At 58.1% G+C, this 13,137-nt stretch overlaps 1 protein-coding gene across 1 annotated transcript; it reads left to right on the forward strand.

The window, feature by feature from the left end:
* Window positions 1-324: 324 nt before the first annotated feature.
* MFGE8 (milk fat globule EGF and factor V/VIII domain containing) lies at window positions 325-13,124 on the forward strand. The gene is made up of 9 exons (XM_055326467.1): window positions 325-471; window positions 2,962-3,087; window positions 3,439-3,570; window positions 5,576-5,757; window positions 6,176-6,331; window positions 7,022-7,166; window positions 10,981-11,165; window positions 12,168-12,323; window positions 12,455-13,124. The coding sequence occupies exons 1-9, from the start codon at window positions 399-401 to the stop codon at window positions 12,590-12,592; spliced, it is 1,293 nt and encodes a 430-aa protein (XP_055182442.1). The 5' UTR covers window positions 325-398; the 3' UTR covers window positions 12,593-13,124.
* The last annotated feature ends 13 nt before the right edge of the window (window positions 13,125-13,137 follow it).

The following is a 13,137-nucleotide window of genomic DNA, read 5'->3' on the forward strand; positions in this document are numbered from 1 at the left end:
CCCCTGACGGCTGAGGGCGAAGCATCTTTCCTGAAGTGTGAAAAACAACAACAACAAAAAAAAAAACAAACCCGAAACACCAAGCAGCTCCCCGCGAGCCCAAGCCGGTCGGGTCGGCTCAGGACCGGGCGCCTGGCCCCCAGCACCCCGCAGGCCGAGGGGCGTGGCCCGGGGCGGGCGGCCGGCGGCGCGGACCCCCGGGCGCCCCCCTTCCCCCGCGGGCCGCGGAGCCCCGCCCCGGGGCCGCCTCCCGAGGGCCGGGGCGGAGCGCGCGGGCGGGGGGCGGTGCCGCGCTGCCTGATTTATCCCGGTGCAGGAGCCGGAGGGAGAGCCCCGCGCGCACGGCCCGAGCGCCCGCTCCCGCGCCCGCGCCCGCGCCCGCGCCCGCTCCGCACGGCATGCTCGGCCCCCGCCCGCTGGCCGCGCTCTGCGGCGCGCTGCTCTGCGCCTCGGGACTCCTCGCCGCCTCGGGTGAGTCGATCGCGCCGCCCCGCGGCCCTCGCCCCTCCTCCGCGCGCCGCTCGGAAGTTCGCCGCCGCGCCTCCCTCCTCTCCACTGTTTACCCACCGGAGCCGAGAGCCGCGCGGTGCGGAGGGGCCGCTTCTCCCGCCGCCCCCCGGACGGGCGCGGGGATGCGCTCGGCCCCTCCCGCGCTCCCTGCGCCCGGGCGGCCCGGCCAGCGCTGGAGGCGGGGACTCGGGCGGCGGGTGACAGCCCCGCGGCCCCCCGGGAGGCGGCTTGCACTTAACAAAGGAATCTGCTGTGTCGGGCCTCTCTTTTCCCATCTGTAAAATGAGGCTGTGCCCGCCTCTCGCGCGTCTTCCGCCTGGAAGTTTCTAAGGACTCTTGTACTGAGAAGTCCCGTCCGGCCAGCTTTCTCCGGCAGCTCTCCCCAGCTCTGGCGGCTGCTGTGCTCATTCTGAGTTTTGCATCCCCGAGTGTAGGTGCCTGCGGGGATAAGCCAGGGCCGGGGTGGCGGAGGAAGGGACGGCCTCTAGATGGGTTCCAGGAGGCGGACCCCGCGCCTGTGGAGGGACTTGGAGAGGGCTGCCCCCTTGGGCTGCTGGCTTCCGCCCCCCGCGGCCTTGGCGAGCTGCTGTATCTTCCTCGCTCCTCCTCCCCCGCCTAGGAGGCCTCCCGCGCACAGCTGGGCCTCCGGCAGGCCGGTCCCAGGGATGCCCACGCGGTTGCCTCCAGGGCTGGGAAGAGGTGCCCGTGGTTGGTGCACTGCAGGCACCCCCTTTATCGCTTTCTCAAAGAAAGCGGGGTGTGTGTGTGGAGGGGGGGGTCAAGGTGAGCCCTGGTGCTGCCCTCCTGTGACAGTGTCACCCCCAGGCCTGGTGCCAGACCTTAGCACCTCCAAGCTCCCGCACCCTTGGGGACTCCCGGCAGGTGACTGTCCAGCGACCCAGAGAGGCAGCTGGGTCTCCGAAGTCCCTTTCCACTCCTCTCTGTCCCCACAACCTGTTCCTGGGGAAATGTCCCAAAAGGCAGGACACTGAGGCCCTGAAGGTGGTTTTGTAGAAGGAGATCTGGCTTTTCCAGGAAAGGGGAAGCACCATGGCTGCAGGGCACAGGTGAGTCAGCCTGAGACCTGTGGGGTGGGGGCTACCTTTCACTGTCCTTTTTCCCCAGTGGACTGCTTAGCCCTAGAGCAGAATGGAGAGAGGGTTGCGGTTGGTTGGGGATAAGAGGAGTTGGATTTTGTTGGGACGGGATCCCAGGACTTTGGCCATTCCCAAGAGTCTGTCTGTGCCCACAGTCTGCCAGGTCAGGGGAGGGGATTAACCTGCTATTTAAAGCCAATGACTAATAGCTCATTGGGAGCCGTCTTAAGCTCCCAGGCGTGGCCCAGGCGGAGCTCTGAGGGCTCCAGCGCTCATTAACGGTGTTCCCTGCTCCCTCTGTCTCCTCCCGAATTGGGCCCGGCACTCTGGGGCTTTGGGATTTCAGGAGCTGCTTCCCCTATCCCCACCTCCAGCCTGGGATGACATGACTCTGTGCAGGGGAGGAAAAGCAATTTCTTGTGTCTTACCCCAAATGATGGGCTAAGCCCTTCTGAGGTTCTGAGGTCAATTAGCAGAAGCCCCTCCCGCCTGGGGGACTTGGTGTGCTACACTCAGGGCTCACAGCTGTCACCCAGGGTTGCAGCTTGAAGCAGTGTGGTCTTCTGCGGCCCTCCTCTGACCTCTGCAGTGCTTCACAAGTCTGCTTTCCTCCTCACCGCTTCACCTGACTTTCCTCTCTCACCAGGAGACCCGTGGCAGCTTCTCAGTGCCCCACTCCTGTCCCATCCCTCCTGGGCTCTGGAAGGTTCTTCGCTGTAGCCCCGGGACACCTCCCTGCCCCAGGGGAGCCCATCCACATCTCTGCAGATGGCCTTTTCTCCATATTCTCCATCCTGGAACGGGAAATGCCTTCCCCACTCCTACCACACAATTGACAATCTCTGATTTTTTTTTTCCCCTGGTGGACATTGGTGGGCAGCTGAAGGAAGGTTAAGAGCTCCTGGTTTACAGGGCAGAAAGTCTGAGCTCGTCGTCATTCCTTCCTAAGGTCCCTGCAGGTCTGGCCCCTACCTACCTTTTCCTCTGTTTTCCTGTTCGTCAGCTTGCCAAGCCCCTGAGCTCTTGCTTTTCTGTAGAACATTCTTTCCCTGCTCCCTATTCTGGCACAGTCCATCTCTTAGACCTAGCTCACATGTCCCTTCCTCGAAACTTCCAACTGTGGTGCGAACCATACCTCCAGTGGGCCTTCGTGTGTAGGCTTCTGGCAGAGCTCGGGATACCTCTTCATCATCCAGGGACTGTCCCGCTTTTTCCAATGGCTTTTTAGGCTTGGACCATACCTGGTTTCCCCAGCTCAGTGACCCAGCATGCACATGGTAGCGTCTCTCCCGGCCCCCAGTCTTTACTGAATGAATGATTTGCTATTCTTGAGTCGGAGCTGGTGACATTGCAGGTGACTTCTGTGACTCTAGCCAGTGCCTGAATGGTGGGACCTGCTTGTTGGGCCAGGACAACACTCCCTTCTACTGCCTCTGCCCCCAAGGCTTCACAGGCCTGATCTGCAATGAGACTGAGAAAGGTATGTGTCCTGGGCCCTGCCTCCTGCCCCATGACGACGGGCTCACACCTGCAGCCCTAGTCCCCGGCACTTCTCCCACGGTCAGCCAGCATTTCCCTGGAAACTCCCCGTGCTGCTTGGAAAGCCGGGTGCTTCCCTCCTGGGGACTGATTTCACCTCCACATGACCCTCCGTGGTGCCAGGCTGGCCCAGGCTCCCCGCAGGCAGAGGAGAGAGGGAGGAGATGGTGGGGGGAGGTGGGCCCTGGGCTGAGTTTGCGCAGAGGGTCCCCTTGGGCATCTGCTGCTGCCTGGCTCTGGCCCCAGCTCCTCCCTGATCCCTGGCCCCCCTCACCTGCCTCTCCATCCCTAGGCCCTTGTTTTCCGAACCCCTGCCACAATGATGCCGAATGCCAGGTGATCGATGACGTGCACAGAGGGGACGTCTTCACCCAGTATGTCTGCCAGTGTCCTCATGGCTACACAGGCACTCACTGTGAGATCAGTGAGTATCCGGGGGCGCCTGCTCTTCTCAGGGAGGTCCTGAGTAGCCCAGGCAACGGGCTGGCCTCCTTCTCTGCAGCAGGGGCTAGTCAATTGAGGCTAAGACAGAGCCTCAGTTAGTGCTGCTGTCCTGGATTAATTCCTGCTTGGCCTCTGTCCTCAGACAATGGGCCAGGCCTGATGTCGCAGCAGGGAGGCGAAGGGTGGTAGTGACCCCAGAGGTCATGGGAGTATTGCCGCCTGGGTCACCATGAACCAGACACACAGCATCAGGGTTAAGTCTCGAGAGTTTTCTACCAAGAGGGAAAAACAAACACATTCTTAATCTTAGGGCTCAGGAGGTCCATAGTTTAGGCCTGGGACTTGGAGTCTACAGTTCCTGGTCCAGGCTATGGCCTCATCGCAGAGCTCAGGGAGGAGGGAGAGGCCTGGGCAGGCTGGGCCGTCCCCTCATGGTCAGGCGGTCAGAGGCCCGGCGTGTGCAGAGGGGCTGACCCACCTGCCCTGCTTGGTGATCCACTCAGCCACAGAATGGCCCTGGGTGGGTGCCCAGCCTCGGGTGCTGGCGGTGGCTGTCCACACTGTCCTCCCTTTGGGCCTAGCTGGAGCCTCTCCCACCAAACCAGGACTCCTCCCCGCCTGCTGCAGGAGGGTGAGTCCACATTTTGAAGGGTATCCAGTTTCTTGCGTCTAGTGGGTCTGACACTGAGCATCTTGTTGGGGGCGCAGGTGGGTTCCCCTTTAGGCAGCTGTGAGGATGCTGTCTGTGAGGTCTGCTGATCTGCAGAAGGAGGGGTGCTGGGTGGGTGCTGGAGTCCAGGGGAGGGCAGGCAGGGGGCCTCTGATGGCCTTCACCTCAGAGGAGGTGGCCCCGAGGGCCTGTCCCCTGGGCTCTGGGCTGAGGCCAATGTCGTTTGCGATCCTGGGTGGAGGAATGTGTGTGTGTGTCTGTAGTTGGGGGGTCTCTAAGGCAGACAGCCCTGGGTGGGGCCAGGTGTGCCCACTAATTACCATGCTGGGAGCCAAGGTAACCATGGGTATGCCAGAGTTGGGATTTGCCACCTTGCCTCCTGCTTGACGGCCTGGGGTTTGTCCCGGGTTGGATATGGCAGCTCCTGGGACAGGAGGCAGGAGGCAGCCACAAAGGCGGGGAGCCCCAGAGGGACCTCTGCAGCCCCTCCTTGTTAGGTGGTGTGTTTCCTTGGAGCCCACAAGGACCCCACAGACCCAAAGGGTATGGACCTGTGAGGCATGAGGACCTGATTGCAAATCCCGGCTGAGCCCCTGCCAGTTCTGATCTTGGCTGCGTGGCTACACTCTCCCTGTGAGTGTCCTATCCTGGAGCTCAGCATGAACCTGGGCTGTTACAGCAGGAGTAGATCTGCCTCTGGCTTCTCTGCTGGGGGGGTCTCTGGGGCATGAGAGGGGCCCAGCCCCCTAGGGCCACATCCCTGGGATAATGGTGAAGGGGACAGCCCCCTTGGCCAGGGGCAGCCCTGCAGATGGCTGGGTTAGGACCAACAGTTGGAAGGGGCAAACAGTCCGAGTGAAAACAGAATGGCATTCATACCACACCCAGAAAAATCCTGCCAGTGGGATTGTAGAAAAGTCTAGGCAAATTTTCTTTTTTCTTTTTTCTTTAAGATTTTATTTATCTGAGAGAAAGAGCAAGAGAGCAACAGAGCTCCAGCTAAAGTAGGGGGGAGGAGCAGAGGGAGAGGGATAAACAGAAGCAGACTTTCCACTTAGCAGGGAGCCTGCCCTGGGGCTTGGTCCTAGAACTCCAGGATCATGACCTGAGCCGAAGGCAGATGCTTCACTGACTGAGCCTTCTAGGCACCCCATGACTGTCCGCCCCTCTCTTCCTCACCATGCACCTTATCTTGGGCCCTGAGAGTCCTTTCGTGGTCTCTGCTCTGGGTTTTCGGCAGAGGCCACACTGTTATTTTATGGTCCTCTGGGGGCCACCTGACGGCCCCTTCTCCCTTTTCCCCTCCCCTCTGCAGCCTGTGCCATGCCGCTGGGCATGGAGACGGGCTCCATTGCCGACTCGCAGATCTCTGCCTCTTCTGTGTACTTGGGCTTCATGGGTTTACAGCGCTGGGCCCCAGAGCTGGCTCGTCTGCACCGCACAGGCATTGTCAATGCTTGGACAGCCAGCAACTATGATAAGAACCCCTGGATCCAGGTATGGAAGGAATGGCTCTGGGATGGGCAGAGTGATGGGAGGGGGGCAAGGTAAGGCCACTCTGCCTGCCCGTGGGGGTTCATCACTGAGGTCCAGGTAGCAGGGTGGGTGGGTTCCCACAGGTGAGGGACCTGTAAGTGGAGGGCAGGCTTGCAGGAGGAAGGCCTTGGGGTGGGTGGGGGAGGGGGAGGGGATCCCAGGCTGTGGAGGGGTTGTTTGCACTGGACGAAGCCTCTGGGGTCCTTGTCCCACTTTTTGTGCCTGCCTGAGCACTAGGCCCAAACCTCTGAGACACCCTGATGAGAAATACCCCCTTCTCTGTCCTACTTGGGTCATTCCCTTTCTGGGTGAGGGGTAGGGTGGAGGGAGTATAAGAACCCAGGGGATAAGGGTACTGCCCTCCCTGTCTGTGGTTTAGGTAAACCTGATGCGGAAGATGCGGGTGACAGGTGTGATGACACAGGGCGCCAGCCGTGCAGGCAGTGCTGAGTACCTGAAGACTTTCAAGGTGGCCTATAGCGTCAATGGACGCAAGTTCCAGTTTGTCCAGAATGCAGAGGGGACAGGAGACAAGGTGAGGACTCTAAAGAGGGACTGGGGCTACACCCTCTGGGGCCCCAGTAAGGGCTCCCGATGGAGTGAGGGTATGCTGAATGATGAACCATGTGGTAGGTTGTCAGTTGCCTCTTGGATCCCACAAATAGGGAATCCCACATTATGCCCATGTTCTGTGGTTATGAGTGATATCTCCTACTTTATAGAGGAGAATAGTGAGACTCAGAAGGTTCAGTGACCTGTTGAGGGTGGCTGTAGTGCTGGAGGTGGGATCCATTCTGAGCCTTCAGGGCTACCATGTACAGTTGTGCAGGTTATATACTGCTCACGTATGTCATTACTAAGCAAGTGTTGTTCACAATGGCAGGCATCATGGGTTTGTGTACTTCTGTCATTTGGGAAATTATTGTAATAAAATGTCTTGAGAAAGGAGTGAAAATTTTCCTAATTTGCAGAGGGCACCCTATAGATGATAGGTGGTCCTCTGTGGAAGACAGGGGTTTATTATGCCTAGGCCCCATGATGACCAAGAAAGGTGTGAGAAGGGGAATCTGTGTTGAGGGGTGTGAGTGGCCAGAGGAAGAACTGACCCCCTGCTGGCCTGGCTGAGCCCTGCCTCTGCTTCTCAGGCCTGAAGAGGGAGGTGAAGCCACCCCAGAAAGGTGGACTGTCCACACCAACCCATTCCTCCAATCTGCTTTCCTCCTAGATGTTTGTTGGTAACATGGACAACAATAGTCTGAAGGTCAACCTGTTTGACTTCCCTCTGGAAGTGCAGTATGTGAGACTGGTGCCCATCATCTGCCACCGGGGCTGTACCCTCCGCTTTGAGCTCCTTGGCTGTGAGTTGAATGGTGAGTACGGGGCTGGGGGCTGTGGTCAATGCTACATAATGGGCTTCCCTGCCCTCGTTTGTCTGAGCTGGGTAGGACAGGAGCAAGGCGGGGGCGGGGGGGGGGAGCTGGGCTCACCCTGGAGATACACAGTGTGGAGGGATCACCTGGCTCTCAGCATGCTCCCCTCTGTGTTTGCTGCCTGCCAACTGTTGGCATTCGAGGTGGTGAGAGGAGGAAAAAAAAGAAAAACACATCTCTTCATCTTCCAAAGAATTTTCTTTTATTCTGATTGGTTCCTTGAGCTTCTAGAACTTGTAGCATTCTGGTTTGCAGATGTCAGCTCCCTGAGGGCAGGGAGTTTGTTTTGTTCACGGCTATAGTCCCCCAGTACCTAGAACAGTGCCTGGACTGTAGATGTTCAATAAACATTTAATGAACGAGTGAACGAATACAGAACGTGAGGCCCTGATAAAAAATTTATCAAGGGCACACAGGCTGGTAGGTATTAAAACTTGATCCCTGGGCTTTTGACACCCACCCACCTACTACTTCCCCTCCACCCTCCTGTACCTCCTGTAACTCATCATTCAAGAGAAATGTGGGGACTTCCTAGAGTCCTAGGGCTGGGCTGGTGCTCTTCTCTTTTTCTTTTCTTTCTTTTCTTTTCTTTCTTTTCTTTTCTTTTCTTTTCTTTTCTTTTCTTTTCTTTTCTTTCTTTTCTTTTCTTTTCTTTTCTTTCTTTATTTTCTCTCTTTTCTTTCTTTTTTCTTCTTTCTTTTATCTTATCCTATCTTATCTTATCTTATCTTATCTTATTTGAGAGAGAGAGCACAAGCAGGGGGAGAGGCAGAGGGAGAAGCAGGCTCCCCGCTGAGCAGGGAGTGGAGGCGGGGTTCCATCCCAGGCCCTGGGAATCACCACCTGAGGGGAAGGCAGATGCCCAACTGACTGGGCCACCCAGGTGCACCAGAGGTGGTGCTTTTCTGCTGCCTTTTCCAGAGAGAGCCCCACATGGAGGGATGGGGCAGGGGGTCGCCAGGAGGGGACAGGTTTCTGATGAGCCAGGAAGAAGTCATCACTAGACAGGTCAGGCTGCTGGTCAGGTTGCATGTCTGGTCAGGCTGCTGGGGGGCGGGGGGGGGGTGCAGCGGGAGCCGGGGGTGGGGGGGTGGGAGGCGTGTTGGCTTGAGCAGCTTGTCTCAGCCTAAGCTCTCACAGGGCTGGGTTTTCACTTTTTGCGGCCATGGCGCCACCTGCTGGCCACTGTTGGAACTGCAGGGCTCGCTAGGCAGCGCTGCAGAGCAGAGAGGTGGCTCTCTCAACCTTTCTTGTCTTACCCTAGACCTGTCCTTTTAAAGTATGAATTTAAGTCCTCGCATCCCCTCTTCCAGGGTCATTGCCTTTTGAGCCTTATTGATTAAATGGAGAGTTAAAGACTGCTTTCTGCTAAAAGGAAATTTAGGCTCTTGGTACAGGGCAGGTCTAGGGGCTGGGCAGCTTTGGCTATTAAAGTTGTCTGCATGGTCCTATCCTAGCCGGCTCCCTCCTAGGCCAAGAGAGGCCGAGCCTGGCAAGCTGTGGAAGCTGTCCTGTCTGCTTTCCTTGAGGTCTGGATCTCTTCCTTTCCCTAGTCAGCATCCCAGTGGGCTGATGAGAGTATTGGTGTGTGCATGTATGGGCATGTGTGTGTACATGTGTGTACATGTGTGGCGCTGAGGTCTAGGTATGAGGACTCTCCCATTGGGATGATGGCTTTCAGTGGAGGCTTGAATGACAGAATGAACCACATGAAGAACTTGGAAAGAGCATTCTAGGCAAATGTGGAGCTGGCAAGTGCAAAGGCCCTGGGGCACATTGAAGGATAGAAGGCAGGCCATTGGGGCTGGAGCCTAGAGAGTGAGGAACAGCTTGCTGGGTGGTAAGGCTGGAGAGGTGGATGGAGCTGGGTGGATGAGTTGGGCTATATGATTCAGTTTAAGGATTCAGGTGTTTATCCTCAGAAGAGGGGGCAGCCATGCAGGGGTAGGGGGAGTGCTAATAGGACATGATTGGAGTGTGTCTAGAAGGGATCCCTTGGGCTATGTGGGAGAATGAGGGCAAAGGACCATCGTGGGTGAAGGGAGTCTATGGGAAGGTAAGGTGGCTTGGATCAGGGTGTTAGACTCACTGGGTTGGGTGGATTACAGCCCTTGACTCAAAGTGAGCTCTGTGGACCCAGTAGTATGAGCACCACCTAGGAGCTTATAGCAATGTGGGCTCCAGCCACCCCCCAGACTTTGGAAATAGAACCTACCTTTTAACAAAATCCTTGGTTGCTCTATGAGAAGCACTACTCCATGGGGTGCTTTCCAGGGTCACACAGCAAGCAGTAGAGCAGAGTCCTGGCCCTTGGCTCAGGGCCCCTCCCAACTGCATTTCCCCTGGAAGACTGTCTGACTTCCCCAGGAGGCCCAGAAGTGAGGAGGCACAAGCTGTGGGGAAGCAGTGGATCTGCAGGAGGGTCCACCTTGAGCATATGACGCCAACAGGGCATCCTCTGCAAAGCTGCCCCGGGCCTCCCAGCCCAGTGGCCTCGCTTTGTGGGAGGAGCCTGGGGATTACCTGGTGCATCACCAGCACCAGGAGGTGGTATGATTAGCAGACATCACACCTGGGAGGCAGATGTCTTTTGGTGGCAGGAGTGCAAGCGTCTGGGGAGCTGGTGATGTAAAGCACTGTGTACTACAGCCTGCTCCCAGATGGAGGCATGGCTTCCAGGGCCTGCTTCCCCGACTCCCAAGCTCCCCAAAAGGACGGACCGAGCACAGTGAGGATTCTGTGAGGTGTGAAACACACCCATCGTTCTCTTGGCAGTCTCCTCTTCTCCTGCCGGTCCCTAACTGTTGCGGCCACCTGCAGGTGGAGATCGCTAGGGCAGAACAGCTGGGCCAGCTTCCCAGCTGTGTGTGACAGCACCCTGCGTGTTCGTGTTCGGTGTTGAGTGTGAAGGCCCCCTGGGGTAAGGGCTCCGAGGGAGGGGCTGCTGGGCAAGGAGACAGGATCCATCCTGAGGCCTGGGGGTTCTGACTTGTCTGACTTCTACCTGCTGGAGGGCAGCACTGTTGTCCCGTTCATCACCTGGTCACCACCACCAGGCAGGCCTCCATGGTTCTGGGAGGGGGCATGGATGGTGGTGATGTCACAGCCTGGTGTGGTGATTGGGAGTTTGTGTGTGTGTGTGTGACTTGGGCACAAGGCTTAAGGTCTCAGCCTGTTTTCTCACCTGTAGAATGGGGTTACTGATATGGGCTTTGAGGTTTCTTGTGGTAGATTAGATGAGAGAAGTGAGCACTGGATCAGTGGGATGCTTGCTGCTAATGTTCCCAACTATGATCACGGGCCTCAGTAGCTGTCCCGTAGGAGTGAGAGAGAAGCACTGAGTCCAGTGGAGGCACAAGTCCTGCCTGAGTGAGGTAGTCAGGGCAGGCTTCTTGGAGGAGGTCTCTCATGAGTCAGGCCTTGAAGGGGCTTGGAGGAGGTAGTGGCAGGGTCTGGCCTCGTGCAGAGGGGAACAGTGATGGGTGACCTGGGAAGGGCAAGTCAGGGTGGGGGTGGGAACTGAGGGCAGCTGGCCCCGGCAAGGCATGGTGCCATGCCTGTGCAAGACTAGACGGTGAGGTGGGTGGAGGGACAGCAGAACGGTTGGCAATAAAAGGTGGAAGCGGCTTTTCTCTGTCCAGGAAGATGCTCGGGGCTGGTCAGGGTCCACAGCCCCTCCCCGTGGTCACCTCGAGCACACGCTTCTGGGGAGGCTGTGGGTCCTGGTCTCCATGACAGACCTCCTTGCTGGCAGGATGTGCCGAACCCCTGGGCATGAAGGACAATACCATCCCTGACAAGCAGATCACAGCATCCAGCATCTACAGGACCTGGGGCCTGAATGCCTTCAGCTGGTATCCCTTCTACGCGCGGCTGGACAAGCAGGGCAAGTTCAATGCCTGGACTGCCCAGACCAATGATGCCTCGGAGTGGCTGCAGGTGGGTCTGGATGCGGGGCTGCGGGGCCCACTCAGCTGGGGTCGGTGGGATGCATGGGGCTGCTGATCTTTGGCCTCCGCCCAGCCTGGGCTTCTGTTCCCCAGGAGGGAGTGTCTCAAAAGCCTGGTTTCTTTTTTCCTCCCACATGCCCCACCTTCTTCTGATTCCCCACCCTCTGCAACTCCAGAGGGGCAGGGTGGGGGGACGCAGGGCTGCTTCCACCAAGACAGGGCCCTGAGCCCCAGGTGAAGGTGCGTGCATGTAACGGTACAGCCATCTCCACCAGCTGCCCTGGGGTGACAAGGCTTAGCCCATGGCCAGTAGGGCCGCACACCCCAGGACTTCTCTGCTGGCCTTGGTGTCTGAGACACAAGGGACAGTTCTTGGATCTCATGAAATTGGGGCAACATGACAGTCACACAAAACCAGAATGTCTGCTGATTTCATAGGTGAGGAAACAGCCCTGGCAGCGTGAGGATTTGCTTGGGCCTCACCTGCTGGTTGACAGCACGTCAGGTGTGCAAGCCTGGTGTCTGGGGACTGCCTGTCTAGGAGCAGCTGGCAGGTTCCCCAGATGCTCAGGGACTGGGGGCAGGAGGATTTTCTCTGGGCTCCAGGGGAGCCATTCACCTGTGGAGCCAGGTTCTGTGAGGAGCTGGACTCCTGCAGGATTAATGCCAGGCTGTGCAGAGCCCTGCAGGACACCTCAGGAACCCATCCACGGGCTTTCCTTTGCTTGTTCCCATTGTACCGGGGGTGGGGTGGGGGCTGGCTGTGGGTTGGCCAAGGCCCAGGCTCTGATGTCTAGCGTCACTGCAGTGAAGTGTCTAACAGAGTCTGACAAAGCAGGTGATGTGATTTATGTCCATCTTACGGATGAGGAGGTTGTGCCAGATGAAGTAGCTTTCCCAGTACTAGAAGTTGTGCCCCAGCATGTCTGCCATTTCCCATTTACTGGAGGACGGTCTCAACAAAGAAAGTGAGGTTGCTTTTTTCCTGTAGGTGGACCTGGGCTTTCAGAGGCAAGTGACTGGCATCATTACCCAGGGGGCCCGAGACTTTGGCCACATCCAGTATGTGGCAGCCTACAAGGTAGCCTACAGTAACGACAGGACGAACTGGACCGAGTACAAGGACCAGGGGGCGATCGAAGGCAAGGTGAGCGTCCGGCTGGCAGACCTCCTGTCACCCCTCCAGGGGTGCCCTTTGAGTCTGGCCCGAGGCTCTGAGGGCAGGGGTGGGGTGGGGGGCTGGCTCTGGGGCCCTCCTGACACCCCCTCTGCCTCCAGATCTTCCCTGGCAACTTGGACAATAATTCGCACAAGAAGAACATGTTTGAGATGCCCTTCCTGGCTCGTTTTGTGCGCATCCTGCCCGTAGCCTGGCACAACCGTATCACCATGCGTGTGGAACTGCTGGGCTGTTAGTGGTAGGCCTGGCTGGAGTGCCCGGAAGGGCCGTGGGGCACCTGCCCCTTACCTGGTCCTCCTAGCCTTCTGTTGGCCTGCTGTCTCCTCCACCCCACCTCCTGATTGTAGGCGACCGGGGGCAGGGGTTTCAGCCACCTCTCCTTCCCTCCTCTTTCCCCTCCCCCCCACGAGGCCCTGGCACCCACCCCTCCTGCCATCCCATTTTCTTAGGCACTGTGGGAGTTGAGGTGGTCCGGGATGGACAGAACAGGGTGAAATAGGGAGCGAGGGTTACCTGCACCTCTCCAGATCCCTGGTCCTAGTCTCCTGTGTTTCCCCTACACTCTCTGCCACATCCTACGTTCCCACGGCCCGGAAGAAGGCCCTGAGGCGCCAGGCTGGAGATAACAGTGTCTTGTCCCTTGGCAGGATGCTGCCACTCCTGCCGCTGCCACCTAGCCTCCAGCACTTCCCCCTTATCTCCCTGGAGGACCTCTCTTGACCCTTGGTCTAAAACGAGACAGGAGGCGGGGGGGGGGGGGCAGGCTATGGAGAGAGAGGGG

Source organism: Nyctereutes procyonoides, unplaced genomic scaffold (genome assembly GCF_905146905.1).
Source record: "Nyctereutes procyonoides isolate TBG_1078 unplaced genomic scaffold, NYPRO_anot_genome, whole genome shotgun sequence".
NCBI lineage: Eukaryota > Metazoa > Chordata > Mammalia > Carnivora > Canidae > Nyctereutes > Nyctereutes procyonoides.

Bases quoted from the DNA above. Each gene is read 5' to 3' on its own strand.
- MFGE8 (XM_055326467.1), top strand. From the start codon at position 399: ATGCTCGGCCCCCGCCCGCTGGCCGCGCTCTGCGGCGCGCTGCTCTGC. The intron at 3,088-3,438 runs GTATGTGTCCTG...CTCCATCCCTAG, and splicing joins CTGCAATGAGACTGAGAAAG to GCCCTTGTTTTCCGAACCCC. The intron at 6,332-7,021 runs GTGAGGACTCTA...CTTTCCTCCTAG, and splicing joins CAGAGGGGACAGGAGACAAG to ATGTTTGTTGGTAACATGGA.